Below are 24,227 nucleotides of genomic sequence, written 5' to 3' on the forward strand. Positions count from 1 at the left end.
GAGAGTCCTGAGGTTCTTCCTGAAAACAGAAAAGGAGATGTTCTTATTCAGTACGAAGCATATTCCAAAGCCCTGGGGCAGCCACAGATGGTGTCACAGTCATGGGTCGCCAGCAAATGGCCCAGTCATGGGTCTCCACCAAATAAGCCGGTGGCATCAGGGCAGCAGGGTTTATGACAAAGGAGGCGCTCTCTTAAATAGCCTGGACCTAAGCCGTTAAGGGCTTTATAGGTTAGAACCAGCATTTTGTATTTCACCCTGAAGCATATCGGCAACCAATGCAGTTCTTTCAAAACTGATGTTATGTAGTCCCTTTGTGTTGTCCCAAAGACCAATCTGGCTGCCACATTCTGTACCAGTTGTTGTTTCAAGACTATTTACAAAGGCAGCCCTACATAGAGTGCATTACAGTAGTCAAGCCTGGAGGTTGCCAGCATATGTACCACTGTTTTAAGGTCATTCCCCTCTAGAAATGGATGTAGCTGACATATCAAGCTGATAAAAAGTGCTCCTGGCCAATGCCTCAACCTGAAAAACCAGGGAGAGCTTTGAGTCCAGGAGCACTCCCAAGCTACGTACTTGATCTTTCATGGGGAGTATAACCCCATCCAGTTTAGGCAGATCTAAACCATCTCTCTAGTCCTGCCCCCCCCCAGTCAGTACCTCTGTCTTATTTGAATTCAACTTCAGTTTGTTATCCCTCATCCAGCCCATTACTGCCTCCAGGCAAGCATTTAGGGAAGATATGCCATTTCCTGATGAGGCAGGCATGGGGAAGTAGATCTGGGTGACATCAGCATATGGATAACACCCAGCACCAAACCTCCTGATGATCAATCCCAGCAGTTTCATGTAGATGTTAAAAAGCATTGGAGACAGTATGGAGCCTTGTTGGACTCCACACTTCAGTTCTCGCTTAGCAGAACAACAGTCTCCAAGTGACACCATCTGGTATCTGCCAGAGAGGTAGGGGCAGAACCACTGTAAAACAGTGCCATCCAATCCCACCTCCCTCAGGCAGTCCAGAAGGATACCATGGTCAATGGTATTGAAAGCCTCAGAGAGATCCAAAAGGATCAGCAGAGTCACACGCCCTCTGTTGATAGCCAGTTGGAGATCATCCTTCAGGCTGACCAAGGCAGTCTCAACCCCATAGCCCTCACGAAAGCCATTTTGAAATGGATCTAGATAATCTGCATCATCCATAACTGCCTTGAGCTTAGAGGCCACCACCTTCTCAACCACCTTGCCCAACCATGGAAGATTAGAAACCGGTCTGTAATTAGCTAACTCTGCGGGATCCAGTGTAGCTTTCTTCAAAAGTGGTCTAATAATAGCCTCCTTAAGATAATCCATTTGCTCTGCTGCATAGGTGTCCTTTAAGCAGAAGCAGGGAGCTGCTTTTCTGCAGTTTCATCCCATAGTTTTTCAGGAACACTTAAAAGCCAGCGACCATGGGGGCAAGGCCATTCTCATGGATCCTTGCCACCTGATTGTTGCCCCAATCCTGGCTGCATGACGTGGCATGAAGCCATGAAAAAGTGACGCTATCGCTGCTGCTCTAATGTCTCAAGGGCACCATGGAATGGGTGTCTCCTGGTTGCTAATGGAAGCATTTGTAATGTAGAGACTTGGTAGTGAACAAATTGTACTGAATCACTGCATTTACTTAATAGCTGGGCTGGCATGTATACAGTAAATTTACCGTAGTCTGTTATGTAGGTGGTAAAGTCTTGGAGAAAGTTGTTATGTAATACGGATGGATAATGCTCAGTGAACTGCCCCTCCTTGTTCTTATTTCTGCAGATGTCTATTCCTTTGATGAAGAGGAGGCAGTTTTGGACCCACACATAGCCAAACACTTAGCTCATTTCGGAATTGATATGCTTCAGATGCATGTGGTAAGTGACCTCAGAGTCTCTTGAGCAATTGTGACAAAAGCAATGGCTTAGTGGAAAAACTCCATTTCTGGTCTTACTGGGGATATTTCACCATGTTTGTTTGTTCTAAACACTATAATCTGCTTTTCAGTTTTCATTTTCCTACTAGAAGATCTCAGAAAACAATACAGTTATGCGCTGGTTCCAATAAAGCTTGAAGTGTGCAGAATATACAAGTGGTTGAGCAGTGAGATTATGCCCATCTTCCTGTCTTGCTTAGGGGCCCAGAATGTAGAGTCTTGTTTTGTGGGCTGTCTCAGTATCTAGGCCTATGCATATTGGATTTCCTGTGCATAGGCCCTTTGGGATCTAAATATCCAGTGTGTAGATATTGGGCACACCTAGAAGTGGGTTTGAGTTGCATGGGGAAAGTGGGTAGGATCCTGCTCTACACACACTGACATGCAACCAGCCTGTATATGCAAAACATGTATATATTGAGGAAAATATGTTTTAAAACTTATAACCCACTTGGCAGAATGAAGTAACTTACCTCTGAAGTAGCTAGTTTTGTGAATACTCCTATTTAATACTTTTATATTTAGGAGCAGGAGCTTCAGTGTTGATAGAATACTGTGGGCAGGATCTCTATGGTACTCTTATCAACGGTACAAGCTAGTTGTTCAGGTGTGGTCAAGGGCTTGCATGCACCCAGTGGGATTTTTAAAAAAAATACTTTGAACAACATATTTTCATGTCTCATTACAAAGTGCTTTTGAAACTCCCCTCTATTTCAAGTGATTTCCATGAAGTGCCACCTTAGGTGGCACAGTGGGGAAATGCTTGACTAACAAGCAGAAGGTTGCCGGTTCGAATCCCCGCTGGTACTATATTGGTCAGCAGCGATATAGGAAGATGCTGAAGGCATCACCTCATACATTTTAGAGGGGAGAGCTGGTCTTGTAGCAAGCATGTCTTGTCCACTTAGCTAAGCAAGGTCCACCCTGGTTGCATATGAATGGGAGACTTGATGTGTGAGCTCTGTAAGATATTCCCCTTAGGAGATGGAGCCACTCTGGGAAGAGCAGAAAGTTCGGCATCTCCAAGAAAGGACTAAGAGAGATTCCTGCCTGCATCCTTGGAGAAGCTGCTGCCAGTCTGGGTAGACATTACTGAGCGAGATGGACCTATGGTCTGACTCAGTATATGACAGGTTCCTATGTTGGGCTACATTTTGAGAAACAAATCTTGAGGCTCGTGGAACTGATTATGAAAGTCTTTGGATCTTGGCTGTTCAGAACATATCGACAGCTGTAAACCATTGTTTGAGGGTTGATATTTTCCCTTTCACAGTCTTTCTGCCCTTTAATCTTCCCACTGATTTGTACCTGCGGGGTGTTTATGGGGCACAACTAAGCTCTGTGTTGCCCACCACAAAGGTCTAGAGTAGGAAGAATTGGAACCTTCACATCTACTTGGTACTGCTTGGTAGCCACCAAAGTATCATTTACCATCAGTATTGTTAGATCCTCTACCTGGTCATGTTTATTGCCGTGGATATACTATATTGACCTGAATTCAAGACTAGTTCCCCCCACCCAAGTTCTTTGATGTTAGAAATCAAGGGGTCATCCTAAATTCAGACTCCTCTTCCTTTCCAGTAAATACAGCTATAGCTTGTACGTATTTAACCTCTATTTTTTAAAAAAGTGGATTGTCTAAAATCAGTCTTCTATTCAGGTAAATATGGTACATAAGAAGGTGCCTCAGACCATTGGTCCATCTAGCTCAGTACTGTCTACACTGACTAGCAGCAGCTCTCCAAAGTTTCAGGCAGGAGTCCTTCCCAGCCCTTCCTGGAGATGCCAGGGACTGAACCTGGAACTTTCTGCATGCAAAGCAGATACTCTACCAATGAGCTATGGCTCCATCCCCATGGTAATACCTACAATTTGGGCCAAACTACAGATGTCTGTTCCTTTGATGAAGAGGAGGCGGTTTTGGACCCACACATAGCCAAACAGCTCATTTCGGAATTGATATGCTTCAAATGCATATCAAATGCAGATCTGAAATCTGATCTCTTGGTTCCCTTTCTTTATTTAAAAGTAGTAATGGCCGTTCGGATATGGATCAGGCCTGTGATGCTGGGAGAGGAGAGTGTTAAACCTATGGCTTTCTCCAGATCTAAATCCCAACCTGCTTGGAGGCAGGGAAGGCGGATATAAAGTACACTTATTAGGAAATCAGTCTTATTGAATTCAGAGGGATGTATTTGAGAGTACAGGTGCATAGGATTGGACAGACAGAGTTTTCCTTTCAATAACCTTGTGATTGATGTAGGTTAGCCTGAGAGATGGTGGTATTCTCAAAATAGCCTAGTGAGCTACATGGCTAAGTGGAGATTTAGGAGGGGCAGAGTGACTGTCCCAGTTCTCCCCAGCATAGCTGGGGGTATATTCGCATCTCATGCAGATATATTGTGTGCTCCTTTGGGATAGAAGCCATCTACTTTTTCTTATTCCTCAATTATATTTTTTTAAGCTGCCTAGAGACATTTTGAGTGGGTGACATAAAAAATGTAACTAATAAATAAATGCTGACTGCTCCGAGTAGGGATGTACATGAACTGAGGTTTGTGCACAGGTTTGGAGCCGAACCAGTTCGGATAGTCAGCATGGTGTTGCTGACCACACAAATGGCACCTGCGCATGCATGGATGATGATGATGATGATGATGAATTCGATTTCTATACTGCCCTTCCAAAAATGGCTCAGGGCGGTTTACAAAGCGAAACAACAAATAAATAATGCCGCTGCCATCCGTGGGTTCTTGGGTGGGGAGGGTGGGGGGAGTGCTGTCGCGGCAGGAAGCTGCATGTGGCTCAAGAGAGCAGGAAAGGCCCTTCTCTAGATTCATACACAGATTTGAAGCTAATCCGGTTTGTGGGGCTGCTGAACTGATTCGACTGGTGGAAGGTGAGGCCAGGGGGGAGCGGCGAACAGCACCTTTGAAAGTGAGGACAGCAGCAGCGAAACACATATGCCTCCAAGCATGTGCATTTGCTGACCAAACAAATGGCTGTGGCAGCGCAAGGGCTGCTGGGGGAGCACTGCTGGTGTGCGCAGGATGCTGGGGGACGTGCCACTTCAGCAGGAAGGTGCGTGGAGCTGCAGAGCAACAGGTAAGGACCTGCTGTCCTCACTTTCAAAGTTGCCGCTCACCCCCTGCTCTGCCCTCCATCAGTCAAATCGGTTTAGGAGCCCCACGAACCGATTCGGCTTCGGATCTGTGCATGAATCGGGATTCATGCACATCCCTAGTACTGAGGCATAGAGACTGTGGCCTGCCTAAGCCACCCAGTGAGTTCACAGCAGAAATAAGATTTAAACCAGGGACAATCTAATTCACAGCTTCATTCTTAGCCATTACACTTCACTGGCTCCCAGTAACCACAAGGCAAATGGGGTTTTGCTCACAAATGTTACCACAAAATGCATGCAAAAGTGTTTTGGAGAAACAAAGAACACTTTCTGGAGAGAATAATGACTTCCTATGCTGTAGCTGTCAAGTGTGAGTAAGCTGAGAACGGCACCATTTGGTGTCTACAGTTGCCTGAATAATTCAGCAGGGGGAGACATGATCATACTTATAAGAACAAGTAAAAAATGAAATGTTAACAGTTTCATACTGGGGGATGTTCTTTCATTTGAGATGTTGTTTCACCCCAACTAAACAAGCTTCAGCTTTGGCTGATATGTCAGCTACACCCATTTCTGGAGTTACATGGCTTTAAAACTGGTGCATATGCTAGTAACCTCCAGGCTTGACTACTGCAATATACTCTACATGGGGTTGTCTTTGTACAGTTGTCCGGAAACTACAATTGGTTCAGAATGCAGCAGCCAAACTGGTCTCTGGGACAACCTGAAAGGACCGCATAACACCAGTTTTAAAAACTCCACTGGCTACTGATGTGTTTCCGAGCAAAATACGAAATGCTGGTTATTACCTATAAAGTCCTGAATGGTTTAGGTCCAGGGTACTTAAGAGACCACCTTCTTTGTCATGAACCCTGCCGCCTATTACGATCATCTGAAGAGGTCCGGTTATGGTTTTCACCGGCTCGTTTGGTGGCGACTTGGGACCGGACCTTGTTTGTGATTGCCCCAGGGCTTTGGAATATGCTCCCCATCAAAATAAGAGTGTCTCCATATCTGACTGCTTTTAGGAAGACCCTCAAAACACCCCTATTTCCTCAGGCTTTTAACTGAAATTGATTTTAAATTGTTTGTTTTTATCCCATGAAATTGTTTTAACTTTTTATTCTGTGAAATTGTTTTTTACTCTGTTTTATATTTGTTGTGTTTTAAATTGTGTACACCGCCTGGAGTTACACATATCAGGTGGTATAGAAATATGATAGATAGATAAACAAATATCCAAGTTTCCGTTTCCTTTTTTTTATCGTTTTAATGGCCCGTGTTGCAGTTCTTACAACATGCCTTTTTAAATGGCTTTTTCATTAAAAATCTCTCTTGCATTCAGACAGAAAACGGCCTAAGAGATAATGACATAAAGCCCAGAGTCTCCGAATGGGAGGTGATCCAGGAATCTGGCATGAAGCTCAAGCCAATGTATGGTCCGGGATACACTGGCATGAAAAATGTGAGCAACAGCTGCTATGTCAGTACCGTCATGCAGGCCATATTCAGCATCCCCGAATTTCAGAGAGCGTAAGTTGTTCCAGGGGAGCTTTGCGATGGTCACGACTCTGCAAAGCTTTTGCTTCAGTCAAACATGCAAGTCTTGAACTTGTAAGTGCTTGCATGTCTATGGGCAAATGGGTATTTGAGTGCGTTTTTAGCTCTCATTATTACCAGTGAGTTTTTTGTTAAGTTTGTATTGATTTCCCAAAGAAGGTAGAACAATAGCAGACAACAGCAGAATTGCCTCCCTCCCAGTTCCCACGTCCGTAGACCAGTAATAGAGCAGTTATTGAGAAAATGTGCATTTTGCTACCAAGGGCTTGTTCACGTGTTACACAGTAGCACTCCTGAGCCATTTTGGAAGGGCAGTATACAAATAATTAATAATAATAATAATAATAATAATAGTAATAATAATTTTGCCGACTAAGAGATACTGGTAAACTTCTACAAGCTCAAGCTTGAAGAATAACTTTTGTGAGCTGATAAGCAACTGCTTCAGAGGAGGGATGTGCTTTTTAAGTCCCCAAGGTTCTTTTCTGAGCCTGAACTCAGAGACGTTTGCCAGCGTCTCTTCCTCCTCCCCACAAATGCACTCCTTGCCAACCTTTTGCTTAGCTGTATTGCGGCAGTACTAAAGAAGTAAAAACAAAGCACAAAACCTCTCCACTGTTTGTCTCCTGATGCGCTGCGGAGCAGCATCTTAGGGTAGCAAAGGCGGGAAGGGAGGAGAACCTCCTTCCTTCTCAAACGCCATGCACCACCACTGCTGCTCCCACTGCTAATCCAGTAAACAGAGGATTGGCAGGGACTGAGGGAGAGGTCATTTCCCAAGCCTTAGGCTAAGGAAACAATTTCTTCCCAATTTGGGGCAGGGGGTGGGTGGGTGGACAAGAAATAAATCATGGTTTCATTTCTGAGCCATATACCATTCTGAGCCATTTTTGGAAGGGTGGTAGAGAAATCGAATAAATAATAAATAATAATAATTTCCAAGGTAATTCAAGATGAGTGGAGAGAGCTTTTCCATCTCTATTTGCCACTAAATGTCCACTCAACAGGAAGTATCAGTTAACCTGGATTCTCTGACCAGTATATGTATGTGATGTACATGTTTGCAAGCATGTGTTCAGTGCATTCACACTTTCATTGGGGGAGGGGGTGAACAACAGTCTTTGGTATACACCAAGTAATTCTAATAGCACATGTTGAATCAATGTTTTTCTCAACATGTTTTAAATGGGTTCCCATTTCTAAACTTGTTACTTTCCCAGGACCTTCCCTCTGCATCCCTTTTTCCATCCACTGAATCTCTGTCAACTCGGTTTACTGGGCAAGCTCATGGAATTTCATAGGTGCAGTGCTGTGAATCTCACAAGAATCTGTGGATCAGAATGGATATAAAGATTATTATTTTAGCAGAAGGCTAGTGCATCCCACCATTCTCTGCATTCTGTTGTCTAGCAACACAGTCCACCTTGGCTTCTCTAGGTATTGACCCAAAGAATAGGGACTGAGCAGCAGCTGCTAGGGGCATCTGGCACAGAGAGACAGGACCCTCAGGTACTGCTTGTCTTCCAGGTGGGCTGGGTCACTTCCAGAATCCCAGCACTTGTCACCTGAATTCAGGTTCTTTTAACCCTGAGCTCTGGGAGTTAGGGATGTGTGGACGGGTTCGGGATCGAACTGACACCCCCCCCGTCCCGTTCCATCCGGACCGGAACTGAACCTCCAGACAAGTCTGCGTATTTGTTTTTAATTTAAAAGAAATTAAAAAAACCTGTAGCCCTTTCGGGGGGCTTCCTGTAGGCCATGGGCGGGGGGAGATGTCCGTGAAGGTTTTCCCCTCCCCCTGCCGGCTCTGAAATCACTGCTGCGGTCGGGTAAAGGGACTATTTTTAGCCTGTTTGGGCCTCCATAAGGCCATTTTGGCTGCCACCGCACATGCGTAAATGGCCTCTGCGAGGCCTGGCATGGCCCGCGGCCTCACAGAGGTCATTTGCGCATGTGCGGTGGCCATTTTGGAAAGAACAGTCCAGACTCGAACCGGGCCAGCCGGTTCTGTGCACACCTCTACTGGGAGTTACAGTCTGCAATTTGAAAACCGAGATATTAAAGTATTACTCAGTGGTGTTTCTGGTCTGACAATACAATGATTGCCTACAGAAGGAAGGTCTCATCTTGCAGCGGGGCAAATGCAAAAAGTGGATACTATCAAGTCCCAAAAATTGTTTATTGGTCAGTTGATCCCCAACGGGTCTCAAGTACCAAATAAGATATTGAAAATAGCCTTCTAATCTGACTAGTTAACTTCCAGGCTCAATCAGAACAGAGAGACTTATCCAATGATGGAACAGCCTTCTGTTATAGATTGCTGGTGGCCAACCTCTAAGCTTGGCTCTGTGATCAGCAGTCCAGTACAGAATGCTGCACTATCTATTGCTTCTGCAAGAGGGAATTTGCTGTGCAGTCCAGTTCTATCCACATTTGCTCACAAGTAAGTGTTCATTGGAACTTGCTCCTGAGTAAGTGTGCATAGAATTCTTGCTTTATTGTGTGCATTGTGTGACCCAAATAATGAAAACCCAAGCTGTCATCTCCCTTTCAGCAAAAGACTCCAAAGTAAAGCAGCTTGTAATCTTTTAACATTTCTTCTCTACCCTGCTTCCCCACCCTTTTTCTCTATGGACAGATATGTAGGGAACCTTCAAAGGATATTTGACTACTCCCCTCTGGATCCAACACAAGATTTCAACACACAGATGTAAGTATCAAGGTTTGTTTGTTTGAATTAAGCCATGGTTAGTTTAGTGTTCTCCAAGTGGATGAATCAAATGGAAGTTCTTCCACATCACTTGATTTGGGGGCGGGGGCTGGTGGGATAGCTTTCACCATATACCTAGACAAGAACGTCTTGTCTGGTTGGGCTTTGAGATGACAAACTGACCTTTTGGGCATTCTTATTAAATGATGCCTTTCCTTTGGCATCATTTAATGACAAAGTTTAGTGGCAAAATCTTCTGTGGCTGGCATTCATAGTAGATTTGCCTTAAGCAGTTTATCATTCCTGTAAAGGTGCTTTATCCATTCTTGATGTATCAATCTGTGGATGGCTTTGATAATGTATGTTTGCCAATTTGTTAAGTCAGCAGTTGCAGTATTGTTTTGCTGTTTTATATGCATATTTGGAATCACCAGTTAATATTTAGTTGGGTATTAAGTGTCTGCAATTTGATCATAGTGCATTGTAATTATCAACTGGCTGGACAATAAACTTTCTTGATTTTCCTGAATGAGGACTGGATTAGGAAGTGAGGAAGCTGGTCTGATCAGAGTCATTAAAAGAGCTATGTTCATATTCATAAAATCAAGTTGTTCCCTGAAGCTTTTAAGTCAGAAGCAGTAAACAGAGCAAATCCAAGTTACTTATTAAGTAATGGATGAGATACAGATACATTTGGAGATTAGAAAGCAGGGTAAAATAAAAAGATGTTTTAGAAAAACTGGGAGTCGAAGGCCTTGCAAGATGGAAGGCAACATACATGACAAGCTGCTGCTCAGGTCAGAAGGCAGCAACCCATGGTGATCAAGTCTTGTTATCTTGTGTTCTTGGATCAGGCATCAGTTTTAGCCAGTCTGCTTTTGAGCCTGGCTAGCTTAAATTACTTTTAATAGCACAGTCCAAGGTGGTAGGAATGTACATCCTGTCCCAGTCAAAACCCTTAGAGAAACTGGATCAAAATGCATTGCAGGTGCAATTTCTGACAAAACTCAGAAGCATATAAAACAACCTCCTTCCAGTGCTATGTCTTTAAATCTTATGGCTTTCTTTCTATTCATCTCATCATTTTGAAGATTGTTCTTGCGGTTTGGGAACACTCTAGTCATCCCTGCTCAGAGCGAACTTATTTCTTAGCATCCCAAGGATTGCTTCCAAGAAATAAAAAAAATTGCAGAGGGCAACTTCCTGGGACTTGCAGCTTAGATAGGGTAGCATGCTGCTCAGTTGTGCTGTGTGGCAATTGCTTCATTCATGCAAACACAGCTATTTTCAGCACCGCTTTTGCTGGTACTAAAATCCATATAGCTTTCTATATTTAGATAGGTGTTCCTGAAGCACTTTCCTTGAAAACATCGAAAGAAATTCTTCCTTTCTCTTCTTGTTCTTTAGGATCCTAAGCCTAGTAGAATCTGAATAATTAAAAAATAAGAATGTGTAGAACCTGGACCAGCATCCCCTGCCTAAACATTACTCAAACTGTTCCAGTTTAGGTGGAATAAATATAGCTTTATTTTATTTATTAATTTTATTGATTCTTTTTATACCACCCAATTCAAAATGGCTCAAGGTGATTTATGTTAGGTGTATTTTTGTGTGTCGGTGGATAGATAATTTCCCCACCACTTGGCTAGCATTATATACTTACAATGCAAATAACTTGAATAGTGTTGTGTCTTGTCCCCCGATCCTGAAATTGGGATGCCAGTGGGAAAACAGCTGATGAAAGTTGCCAATGAGAAGTGGGGAGGATTGGCAGAAGTACAGTTAGGATAAGGAATGCTACTTCATGTGTCTTCAGAGTGTGTGTAAAGAGGCAGGTAGATGTAACTCTGCTTCCAACCTACATGTTTCTCCCTTTTCTAAACCTGGTGGGAGACTTTTTGTGTGCTTTCTTTCTCTTTCCCCACCCCCTCACCCTCTACTACAGGGCTAAATTGGGACATGGCCTCCTTTCAGGCCAATACTCTAGACCGCCAACGAAATCTGAGCTCATTGAACAGGTGATGAAAGACGAACACAAGGTATTTGACTGAACATGTGCAGCCTGGCTAATTGTGGAAAAGAGGGATCCTGAGAAAAGGGAACAGGTGTGGTGTGGGGGCAGGACTGGAGGAACCTGTAGCTGGGATGTTTGAACACGATAGTAATATTCCAGGAAATGGCAATCATTGTGAAAGGTTGTGTTTCTGAAAAGTGTGAGATCGTTGATGACAGCCTCTCTTCCTTCACTCTTCCCAGTGTAGGCCTCCTGAGGAAGAATTGCAACCTACTGCTGCCATAGTGCAAGCATAGTAATAATAGAGGGTGCTTATTACTCTAATTTGAATTCAGATGCACCCTTTGAACTTTAAATCAACCTGAGCATTCCTTTCCTGCTGATGTTTATGGCTATAGCAATAGCACTTACATTTATATACCGCTTTATAGCCGGAGCTCTCTAAGCGGTTTACAATGATTTAGCATATTGCCCCCAACATTCTGGGTACTCATTTTACCGACCTCGGAAGGATGGAAGGCTGAGTCAACCTTGAGCCCCTGGTCAGGATCGAACTTGTAACCTTCTGGTTACAGGCGGAAGTTTTACCACTGCGCCATCCACCAGGGGCTCTATTTATATGATATGATATATACCTGACATACTGAGAATCCTTCAGGTCTTCCTGACTGGAGCAATGATTCTAAAACTCCTTTAGGGTTGGGGGGGGGGCACTAGGGTCCTTTAGAAGCTTATGGTTCTAGTCCTACCTCTCGAGCAGATTCCAGATGGTGTCACTTGGAGATTGCTGCTCTGCAAAGCAAGAGCTCAAGTATGGAGTTCCACAAGGCTCCATACTTGTCTCCAATGCTCTTCAATATCTACATGAAATTGCTGGGAGAGATCAGCAGGAGATTTGGTGCAGGGTGTTATCAATATGCTGATGACATACAAACCTATTTATCCCTGTCAACTTCATTAGGAGATGGCATAGCTTCCCTAAATGCCTGCCTGGAGGTGGCAATGGGCTGGATGAGGGATAACAAACTAAATTTGAATCCAGATAAGATGGTGGTACTGATTATGGGGGGGTCAAGACCAGAGAGCTAGTTTAGATATGCCTGTTCTGGATGAGGTTACACTCCCCCTGAAAGATCAGGTACATAGCTTGGGAGTGCTCCTGGATTCCAAAATTCTCTCTGGTTTCTCAGTTTGAGGCAGTGGCCAGGAGCACTTTTTATCAGCTTCGGCTGATACGTCAGCTATGCCCATCTCTGGAGATAAATGAGCTTAAAATGGTAGTACATCGGTTGGTGACCTCCAGGCTAGACTACTGCAGTGCACTCTATGTGAGGCTTTCTTTGTACATAATTTGGAAATTACAGCAGGGTACAGAATGCAGCTGCCAGGTTGGTCTCTGGGACAAACCAAAGGGACCATATAACATAGATTCTGAAAGAATTGCACTGTCTGCCAATACGTTTCTGAGCAAAATACAAAGTGCTGGTCATTATCGATAAAGCCCTGAACGGCTTAGGTCCTGGTTACTTCAGAGAGTGCCTTCTTTGTCATGAACCCTGCCACCTATTAAAATCATCTGGAGTGGTCCGGATACGGTTGCTGGTGGCTCATTTGGTGGCAACTCAGGGCCAGGCCTTCTCTGTGGCTGCCCCAGGGCTTTGGAATGCACTCCCTGTCAAAATAGGAGCTTCTCCATCTCTAGTTGCTTTTTTAAAAAAACAACCCTTGACACACCTGTTCTCTCAGGCTTTTAATTACAATTAATATTAAATTGTATTTATCCTGTGAAATTATTTTAATTGTTTCACTCTTTGAATTGTTTTGAATTGTTTTTATTCCGTGAAAGGGCTTTTTAAAAATTATATTGTAATTTGGGTTGTGTACTCCGCCTAGAGATGTATAAATCAGGAAGTATATAAATATGATAGATAAATAAATATTAGGGATTCTTCAATGAAAATGTAAATAATTTTAGATAAACTTCCCTGAAAGACAGCTTGCCCCAGAGATCCCTGATTGAATCCTGACACTTCTGTTTTTATTTTAAAGTAGGGAGGTCTCATTTTGATTGGCAAAGGGTGGTTTGATTGGTGGAGACTGGATGGGTGAATCTTTCCACCCTAGAGCTTTATTCCTGATCTAAATCCCATCCCCACCATGGAAAAAAAAGTTTTCCACTGTGGAGTTGATAGCAGCTTTAAGAAGAGCAATTTAGAGCTGGGAGACTGGTGTGGACTGAAATAGTTGACCCCACCTGCATCAGTGCCTCTGCTCCAGTCAAAACTAGAGTCCCCAGTGGCAGCTGTAAAGTAAAAACAGAAATAAGTGGGTGAAAGGTGAGTGACAGTGAGGCCCAATAGACATGCCCAGTGTTCTGTGCAGACAGAACACACACCATGGGAAATTCTCCGGAATCTTCTGCAGTGTGTCGGAATTCCATAGCAGTCTGCAAGGATTCTGTAGCAGAGTGTGGAAAGGATTCCCTTAAAGTAGAATACAGGAGGACCTCATCCACAGTTCCATTACTCACTGTTCCGCATATCCACAGTTTAAAAATAAAGGATGAGCCTTGTTAACTTCTAACCTCGTTAAAGGGGTTCGTGTATCCACGGTTTTTGGTGGAGAGGGAAGAAAGAAGAAAAGGAGTTCTGGCCTTTCCCCCATGCAAACGCAACACCCAGCACTGGCAAGTCTTGGGATTTGGATGGAGTCCTGGATCTCGCAAGACTTGCGAGGCCTTGAGGAGGGAGTATAGAAGGAAGCCCTGGCCAGTCAGTGATGAGGGCCAGTTCTTTGGGGAAGATCTTCCTGCCTTGCTCTGCCTCCAGCGGTGTCATGGCCCAGGCCTCTGAGTCAGAAGAGTCAGAGGAGGAGTGGGAGGACTTGGGTGGAGTACAGGCTCAGAGGCATAGCAGCAGGATTTGGCTGTGAGAACAGCTGAGCTGGGACGGCAGCAGACAGAGGAATCTGAACAGCTGGCAGAGATGAGGGCTGAGGAGACTGATCAGGAGGAAGCTGGAATTTCACCTGTGTTAAGAAGATGTCTCAAGAGAAAGGCTCAGTGGGAGACATGCAGGCTCAAGATCTCACAGGAGAGGCAATAGAAATGCTGAGTCAGGAAAGTCTAATTGGCTGCCGGTTATCTCGAGTCCTATATCAAGCTGACACGGTTTCTAAGTCAACACTGTCAGCAATGTTGCCTATCGCAGACAGTGTCCATACTTAAGACTTATTCAACCTTCCGTGTTTCAGCCTGTCCTTGTTCTGTTAATTCCTTGTTCCATTGTTTTCAGTTATTGCTCAGTTATTGTAGAGGGGGGTACCTAGTTTAGTTCAAGGGGCTTTATTTTATTTATGCTACTTTTCTTTGTGAGCCATTTTCCACTTTCGTTCGTGCAGCTAGGCTGCTATTCTTATCTCCAGACTCTGTTTGACTCACAGAGGTAGACCTGAATGGATTGTAAATCCTGTTGGGTCAGCCGAGCCAACAGATTTATGACAGGCAGTCTGTGGGGATGTTGCATTTTCGCCGACCCCTGTTGCAGGGAGAGAGGCCAGTGTTTAAAGACTGCGCTGGTGGGTGGCAACGTGGCGAGAGAGGCTAGCGCTTGAGGAGTGTGTGAGCGGCAGTGGTGGCCAGCAGTTGGCCCTCTGGCAGCCCTCGCTCTACAGGGGATGTTGCGTTAGCGCACCCTGGCAGGGAGAAAGGCCAGCACTAAGGAGAAACCACTGCTGCATGGAGAGAGGCCAGTGCTGGATGTTGCATTCGTGGAGGGAGGGAAAGGCCAGTGCTCCTCTTGCCCCACATTTGGCACTTTGGAACCTAACCCTCAGATTTGCATTGACTTAATGTCCCTACATCCGCAGTGGTGGGCCAAGAACCTAACCCCCATGGATAACGAGGTCTCCCTGTATATCATAGCCGCTAGTATAGATATACCCAGAGAGCAGCCCACAGACCTGGGCTCTGTCTGTTTACCCTCACCCCAGTGTCTGTTACTAAGTCTGGTAATTTTGGCATGTGTCCATTGTCTGGCTCCTAAATATTTGACTCCTAGCTTCAAAGAAGGATGGTCAAGATCTGCTTTAGGTGGTTAAGGCACGTTCTTCTGCTGAGAAGATCTTGTTGCATTCTGGAAGCAAAGGCCTAAGCTAGTATGAAGAATGTACATACTTTGGTCAGGGAGAAAAATGGAGGAATATGGTTTGCCCGACTGTATAAGCTCTGCTTACTAGGACACTGAATGACAAAATTTGACTGCTATCTAGTTCACATTTGTGTTGCTGCCAATCTTTTGTTAGCTTAAAACCTGGAAACTCACTACGGACTCCCTCCCCAGCCCCTCCCTCTTAGGTGGCATGTTTGGAAAGGAAAGGTCACCATGTAGCGGAAACAGGAGATGCACTAGCTGGAGAGGAATTTTTCTTCCTGGAAGAACGGCTTGTGGTAAACACAGGGATATATTTATAGCAAGGCTGCAAGTTTAATCAGTAGGCTAATCAGCTAAACTTTGCATTGATTGATTGGTCAAGGCCCATTTTAATCAGTGAAAGCAGATTTTAATTGTTGATGTGAAGAGTTAAGCAGGCACACCAACTATCCTTTTTTCAAGGAAAATTTTGGTTTTAGTATGTTTCCATTGTAATAGGGAATGAAAGATACAATATCAACAGTGCTTTCTTCTAATAATGAGTAAGTTGCTCTATTACATTGAAAGCTAACTTCAGGCTCCTTTCAGCATCTCAAAAAGGCACCAGTATGAAGCTTTGCTAATCCACACATTTATTTAAATAAAATTGATTAATCCATAAAAGGCAGGTGTTAATTAACAAATCATTCCTTAATCTGTTAGCAGTCCTAATTTATAGAGTCAACAGCAGCTACAGGCGATACTTCTGAGAGACTAAGAGACTGTTGGAGTCTTCACGTGACCAGCTGACTGCAAGGCAGCTGTGGGGAAAGTCTCTCTACTTTGGCTTCCAGCCTGTGGTGGGAAGGTCATATATATCTTCCAACACATGGAGAACTAAGGAGCTTCAGAAGAACTAAAGTGGCTGCCAATTAGTTTCCAGGCAAAATACAAAGTGCTGGTTATTAGCTACAAAGCCATGAACGGCTTGGGCCCTGGGTATTTAAGAGGATTAAGATCATCGGGGGAGGTCCGGTTGCGGTTGCCACCGGCTTGCTTGGTTGTGGCCCCAAACCGGGACTTCTCTAATATTGCCCAGAGGCTCTGGAACACACTCCCAAATGAAACTGGAATCTCGTCATCTCGGGTTGTTTTTAAACGACCTTTGGAAAAACACCTGTTTCATCAGGCTTTTAGTTTAAGATATTAAAGTTTTAACATTTTATTTATAGTAATTTTAAATCTGTTTTTAGGTTTTAGTTGCTGTTTGTTTAAATTGTAAACTGCCCTGAGATGTGTTATAGGGTGGTATATAGATGCATATAAATAAGTAAATAAAATTCCTAGTGTGATCTTATCTTCTGTAAGCACACGAAGCAGGGACGCACATGGTTTTTGCAGTGCCACCTGCCAGCCAACTCTTGCACACTCAGAAGAAGCCACCCTTTTTTATGACAACTTTTCTAGTGACTGAAAAAACAGGTGGGTTATTCTCCAAACACAAGAGCTGGCTGGCAGGTAACAAACACTTTGAAAGTTGCACAAGGTCCCTGCTGGTTGTGTGTACACAGAGGGCAAGAGCATATTGGGAAAGCGTGTGGAAGCCGGCAGAGGTGTTTGCAAGAGGAGTAAGATTGTGCTTGGAACTTCCACACACGCCTTGCCGATCCCGCACTTTAGTGCCCTCTGGAAACCCCCTAGGCTTCTGTCACATTACTGTGGATGTTACTCCTTGAGCATTTTCAGTGCTGTACCCAGAACAAACCTCTTCTCGTGGCAGCAGTTGTACATGGCTGTAGGGATGTGCCGAAATGTGGTTTGGCATCTGAATCGCAGCACAATCCCTTGAAAACTGAGGGCTTCCACATCCCTTTAACACAGAGGACGGCAGGTCCATCCCTGCTCCTCCACTACTCGCTGCCATTGCCTTACACACGGCGCTCCACTCAGCTATCAGTGTACGCCGGCAGAGCCCCCCCACCTGTCCCTGTGCAACACCGGCACATACACGGCCTCCGTGCGATTTGGACAATGGATTGCATATCGAGCACATCCCTACATGACTGGGGCAAAGCAGTCATCAGCCACAACGTTTCTCAGTAGTCTTTCTTTGGCTAGCCTGTCTCTACACTCCCTTTTAGAGCAAACGGGAGTCAGCACTCTTGTTTTGCCCCACAGCAGATCGAGGCGGGATGGGGGGAGGCAGGAATTAGCCCAAGGAACTAGTGGAAGAGTAGAGTGAGGCTGCATCATCCTTCCCTGCTACTGAGCTGCTGGACATGTACTTGCTCTGGGTTGCACATGCTCTGCTACTCTAGATAAATGTTTCTTTCTCACATTTGCATCCCACCTTCTTCCAAGGAACTCCAAGGAAAGTAGGCCCCCTCCAGCCTGAGCCTAAGATCAGGTGGGCTCATCCAACAGAGCTGTTTTTATGTTTTTAACTCTGGGATAGCTTCATCATTCTTCATGCTAGAGAGTTACACTCTTCTGCCCCCATCTCTTGGACTACTTACATGAGATTGCACTTTCTTGTATTCTTTGTTAATCTTGATCAACACACTAGGCAAACCTAGTAAAGAGAAAGGGAAAGTAAAGACTGTGTGGTGTTTTTTCTCTAGCTTTCGCAAGCCTCTTCAGTGTGTCCGTTGTTTGCCTCAGGGGCTTTGCTTCTGCTCTTCCTTGCCATTCTGTGGAGCCAACCATGGAAAACTGATTTTAAACCTCTGCTTAGCCACTTTAGTTCCCCCTCTGCAAAATGGGGATATTGATGAACGACCCTGTACGTCCATTGTGCCCCTGAAGTGTTGTTCTAATGATTATGATTCCAGTTTTTCCTTCCAGTCATCTCCTTGACAAATAATGCCAAGTTAGTCTAAAACAATGTTTGGTCAGATTTATATAATTATATTCTTTTAATGTGGATAATGTGCATGCTATACAGTGTCTTTTAAAATACTTCATAGAGAGATGTGTCTTTGTAATGTCTTGCATCCTTGGAATCCACCATTGGATGGCACTGGACACCTCCTTTCCAAAGTGTTCATGTGAGAGATTGAATGATCCAGCCCAGTTTATTTTTAGCTAAACGGTTTTGCAACTGTTGATGAGGAAAGCGTGCTCAGAATTCTCTCTCTAGGTATAAATACACACTATAATCTGTATGCGGAAAACCTGCTTCTGCACTGCAGTAGATTAGCTTGGGAGCAGTAGCAGGTTCCTTACAGCAGGATTTACTAGAATGGGTGCCTCCCCTGCTACCCAACTTTGTTGGCTGCACAAGCACAATGCTAGAATGTCAACCACTGACGTTGTCTGGCTGTTGTGAAGTGTGAATGGCCTTTATGAGATTACAGCTTAAATCTCATGGTAAGGTCCACTGCATAGGATTTAGGAGTTTGTTTGCAATGGGACTGGCTCACGCTCACCCACCTTCAAGGTTTGACATGAGGTGGGCCACAGGAATGAATCGCAGTCCTGAGTGCTGCCTATGAAACATCTTTTGCGACCCAAGACGGCTCCATCTGTCAGATAATAGGAGTGCAAAAGCAGAGAAAACAAAGGACCATATCTACTTACATATACCCAGAAATGTGCATGAATGGCATTGTATGTATGAGATAAAGACACTCTCACTTTCCGCCTTGTAGAACGTAGATACTGAGCAACGAAGTGAGCCGGTCTCCCCATGTGTACATTTGGGCAAGTAAATATCTCTTATCCTCTGTGTGTCATTTATCTTCCCCTCTCCCTGAATAATGGACTTCTTGTAAGGCTTACTGATAAAATACGAAGATGTTGCACAAAAGATCATAACAGTTGTACTTTGTACAATTTATGTGATTTTAAATAATACATTCATTACATATGTGTCTGGCATATTGTATTCTTGTTTTTTAGCCTCAGCACAATGGTATTTCTCCTCGAATGTTCAAAGCTTTCGTAAGCAAAGGTCACCCTGAATTCTCTTCCAACCGGCAGCAAGATGCACAGGAATTTTTCTTGCACCTTATCAATCTAATAGAGGTGAGCAAGGGTTAACTGCTATTTCCCTTGTCTTTTCTTGCATTGGGAAACCACCAAGAGGTTTGATAAGCATACACTCGAATCATTTTAGGTGGGTGTTTGATGTTGTGTTATCAGTTAGGGATGTGCAAAAAATTTCGGGCACAGATCGATCTGTGCCCGAAATGAGCAATTTCGGGTGATTCGGGGCTGAACCGAATCACCCCCGATGTCCCCCGATATTTTTCGGGGCCGAGCCGAATCACCTGAATTTCAGGGCCAAAAAATTCGGGTGATTTGGCTCATGGCTGATTTTGGGGGATTTTTTGAAGTTTTAGTGACTTTGGGGCAGTTCGGGGGCATAGAATGGGACCTGGGCAAAAAGAGTGGGGTGGGGTGGGGTGGTAGTGCCTAATGGGTGCAGGCTACCACCCTAATTTCAGGGGGATTGGGCAAAGGGGTAATTTTTGGGAAATTTCTGAAGTTTTCATGTCTTTGGGGCAGATTGGGGCAAAAAGTGGGGCCTGGGGCAGAAGGGTGGGGTGGGGTGGTAGTGCCTAATGGGTGGAAGCTACCACCCCAATTTAAGGGGGATTGGACAAAGGGGTGATTTTTTGGGAATTTTTGAAGTTTTGGTGTCTTTGGGGCAGATTGGGGGCAGAAAGTGGATCTGCCCCAAAAGAGTGGGGTGGGCTGGTAGATAGTGCCTAATGGGTGGAGGCTACCACCCGTCCCCAATTTCAGAGTGATTGGCCAGAGGGCTGGATTTTGTTGATTTTCTGAGGTTTTTCTTCATAAAGTGCTTTGTGGTAGATTGATTCATTCATCATTTCATAGTAAATGCAAGTGTGAAAAAGTGAAAGTTGGGTCATGAGAGTTCTTTAATTGAAAAAAATCTCATTTGCTATCATTGAATGAGAATTCACACCTCAGAAAATAAGGGAATAACATCCCTTCAGAAAAACTTCTGAGGTGTGAATTCTTATTCAATGATAGCAAATGATATTTTTTTCAAGTAAAGAACTCTCATGACCCCACTTTCACTTTTTTCACACTCTCACTTACTATGAATATTGAATAAATCAATCTACCACACTGCACTTTATGAAGAAAAACCTCAGAAAATCAACAAAATCCAGCCCTCTGGCCAATCACTCTGAAATTGGGGACGGGTGGTAGCCTCCACCCATTAGGCACTATCTACCAGCCCACCCCACTCTTTTGGGGCAGATCCACTTTCTGCCCCCAATCTGCCCCAAAGACACCAAAACTTCAAAAATTCCCAAAAAATCAGCCCTCTGCCCAATCCCCCTGAAATTGGGGTGTTAGCCTCCACCCATTAGGCACTAGCACTCCACCCCACCCTTTTGGGGCAGATACACTTTCTGCCCCCAAACTGCCCCAAAGACACAAAAACTTCAAAAATTCCCAAAAAAATCACCCCTTTGTCCAATCCCCCTTAAATTGGGGTGGTAGCCTCCACCCATTAGGCACTACCATTCCACCCCACCCTTCTGCCCCAGGCTCCACTTTCTGCCCCAATCTGCCCCAAACTGCCCCAAAGACATGAAAACTTCAGAAATTTCCCAAAAATTACCCCTTTGCCCAATCCCCCTGAAATTGGGGTGGTAGTCTGCACCCATTAGGCACTACCACCCCACCCCACTCTTTTTGCCCAGATCCCATGCTATACCCCCAAACTGCCCCAAAGTCACTAAAACTTCAAATATTCCCCAAATATCCACCCTTTGCCCAATCCCCCTGAAATTGGGGTGGTAGCTTCCACCCATTGGGCACTACCACCCCACCCCAAAATTTTGCCCCTGGGCCCTTCCCCCCTGAATCGATTCGGATTCGGGTTAAATCCGAACCCGAACCGAATCAAGGGTGATTCGGGTGACCCATATTTGGGCACAAAACAGAACAGGGGTGATTCGGTTCGGGTCCCGAACCGAATCACCGAAAATCCGAATTGCACACCCCTATTATCAGTGTTCATGGCACTTTATAGAATTACATCAGCAAAAAGATAAGTAGGTCCTTGCCCCAAGGAGCTCACACTATACATAATAGAAGTGGGGGAGCTTTTATCAGGAAAACATTGCTGATTTGGCCAAGGCTGTTTCAAGTGACTGATTTAGTGAAATCAATGGAAATCCTTTTAAATAAATCAATTGGTGAAAGGACTTTGGAATGCCTTATCATATTTTTATCTTTAAAATGTCATGAAATAAATTAATGCAGAGTCTCTTAAACTGGATTTTGAATATTGACATGGAGAATAGTACTTTTAAAAATGCAGCTTGTTTCCTGAGCATGGATGGCAAGGCTGAAAAAAACGTCATTGTGCACATGATGCAGAATAAACCCATGCTCTCTGAATTTGTCTGGTCTCTCTTTTTAAGCCTGATATAAGCCAGTGGCTATTAGTACAACTTGTGGCAGTGGATTCCGAAAGTGAAATATGTTGCATCAGGATGTACTACTTGTTTGTCCTCAATTTACTGCCAATCATTTTTTTACTGAATTACCTCGAGTTCTAGTGTTACATGAAAAGTGGATTGTCCTCTCTATCCACTTTCTCCATACAATATGAATAATTTTATAAACTTCCTGTTCTCCCCCAAAGCCTTAAATACATTTGCCTTTCCATTTACAGAAGGTGACCCAACCCTTGATCCATGTTGATGACCCTTTCCCACCTCTTACAATACCGTTTTTTAAAAAAATGGGGCGATCAGAACTGTACCCAGAACTCCAAATGAAGCCACACTGTAGATTTACTACTAACAGGACGTTTTTAAAAATCCTTTGGTTTAAGAAAGGAGTTAAGGTGCTTATAAATTTATCATGCACCAAAAAAACATGGGAATCATAAGTTAAATCGCTGCTTAACTTCTGGGGAATAAAATTAGTAAACATGCTCAACAGTCTTACATGTTATATTTATTAATATAACAGCTTAATTTCCATGCACCACATTTTAAAAAGATTTGGCTGTAATTTCTTTGAATATTATTGTTTTATGATTAACAATTTTTGTTATTGAAAGCTGCATTGAGTTCTGCTGTAGCTGTAAACAGATAAGGTAGCAATTTATGGCAATTGTAGTGGTACCTGTTGGAAATGTTTTAAACCAAGAGCTGGTTTTATGTCCACATGGTGGCAGTGCAGCAAGTCTGGGAGATTTTAATGTGATGGGATGTTATGGGGCTATTTACAAAATGTAGTCCTGAGTGTTCTAAGTTAGCGTGGTATTTTGGTGATGGCTGCAAGAATTCTACTCACCTCCAAATGGTATGATTCTAAAATGCCTGTGATGACACAGTGGTTTCAAAAGGCTTGGTTTGGCTTTGGTGGCAAAACTTGATGCCTGTGTTTTAGTTACAAGCCAGTAAACTACAGTGGGAGCCTTCTGAAAAGGCTTGGGTGCTACATGTTCGTTATATGACTAAGACTGCGATCCTGATCACATTTACTTGGGAATAAAGGTAGGGTAGAAATGAATAATATTGTGCCTCCTAGGATTGTCCAAAAGCAATGCCAGCATGTCGGCCCTATGGATGCTACACACCAATCGGTTTTGGGCCAATGTAGAAAGGAGATTGTTTCTGGTGCACCTTTCTGTACAGCAGAGCTTTGGGTACACTTTAGACTCTTTAGAAATTGTCATCATTTGTGCTCAAGAGGTTCTGTCTGATGTTCCCTTCAGAGGAACCGTATCGGCTCAGAAAACCCCAGCGATGTGTTCCGGTTCTTGGTAGAAGAGCGCATACAGTGCTGCCAGTCCAGGAAAGTCCGATACATGGAAAGGGTGGACTATCTCATGCAGTTGCCTGTGGCAATGGAGGCGGCGACAAACAAAGGTAAGGCAGGAAGAGACATGATGGGTGTTGCACAGTTCAAACAAAAGTCTGTTCGACTCCTTACAGAGTTCATTCACACAGGCATGCTCACGGCTTGATTACTCTAATATCAAATGATCACTTGCTTGTGTGAACGAGCTTTCACTGTTTTAACATCAGCAATAGAACTTGTCACCTGATTCCTCCAGTGACATATATTTTGTAATAGAGCCTGTTCATGCACATCCAGTTGCCATAATGGATGGCAACTGGATGTATGAGCCTGGATTTATGGCAACTGGATGTATGTATGGCAACTGGATGGATGAGCCATTATTAGTTTTATTGCAGTGCCAAAAGATCTGGTCTTCTGTGCTTAAAATATCCGGCATTATGGATCCAGACTAGATTTATTGGAGTGCGTGATGTAGCTGAATAGATTTATTTATTTATTACATTTATATCCCGCTCTTCCTCCAAGGAGCCCAGTAATACATACTTAAGTTTCTCCTCACAAAAACCCTGTGAAGCAGGTTAGGCTGAGAGAGAAGTGAGTGGCCCAGAGTCACCCAGCAAGTATCATGGCTGAATGGGGATTTGAACTCGGGTCTCCCCAGCCCTAGTCCAGCACTCTAACCACTACACCACGCTGGCTTTCTATCATATACCACTCAGATTTTCTATCTTCAAAGAACCCCTCTTATATTGTTCTGTCATGGAACTCCAGATTGGTACAGAGGATTCTGGATCATATTCTAGGGCTCATGATGAAATCACCCAGGCATTAGCGAGACCTGTCGGGCCTCATTTGTGAACTGGGAATGAGTCCTTGAATACACCCAACACTTCCCTGTGCCTTGCAAAGGAAGATTGGTAGCA

General features: G+C 44.0%; 1 protein-coding gene across 5 annotated transcripts in view; it reads left to right on the plus strand.

Annotated features, from left to right (window-relative positions):
• USP13 (ubiquitin specific peptidase 13) overlaps window positions 1–24,227 on the plus strand; it is a 134,691-nt gene that overhangs the window by 88,397 nt on the left and 22,067 nt on the right. For all 5 annotated transcript variants that reach the window (XM_053312282.1, XM_053312283.1, XM_053312284.1 and 2 more), the window contains 6 exons: window positions 1,807–1,901; window positions 6,430–6,617; window positions 9,283–9,354; window positions 11,300–11,393; window positions 19,399–19,524; window positions 23,216–23,369. In XM_053312282.1, the coding sequence (XP_053168257.1) occupies window positions 1,807–1,901; window positions 6,430–6,617; window positions 9,283–9,354; window positions 11,300–11,393; window positions 19,399–19,524; window positions 23,216–23,369 (729 nt within the window). The remainder of the gene's footprint in view (window positions 1–1,806; window positions 1,902–6,429; window positions 6,618–9,282; window positions 9,355–11,299; window positions 11,394–19,398; window positions 19,525–23,215; window positions 23,370–24,227) is intronic.

Source organism: Hemicordylus capensis, chromosome 3 (assembly GCF_027244095.1).
Source record: "Hemicordylus capensis ecotype Gifberg chromosome 3, rHemCap1.1.pri, whole genome shotgun sequence".
NCBI classification, from domain to species: domain Eukaryota; kingdom Metazoa; phylum Chordata; class Lepidosauria; order Squamata; family Cordylidae; genus Hemicordylus; species Hemicordylus capensis.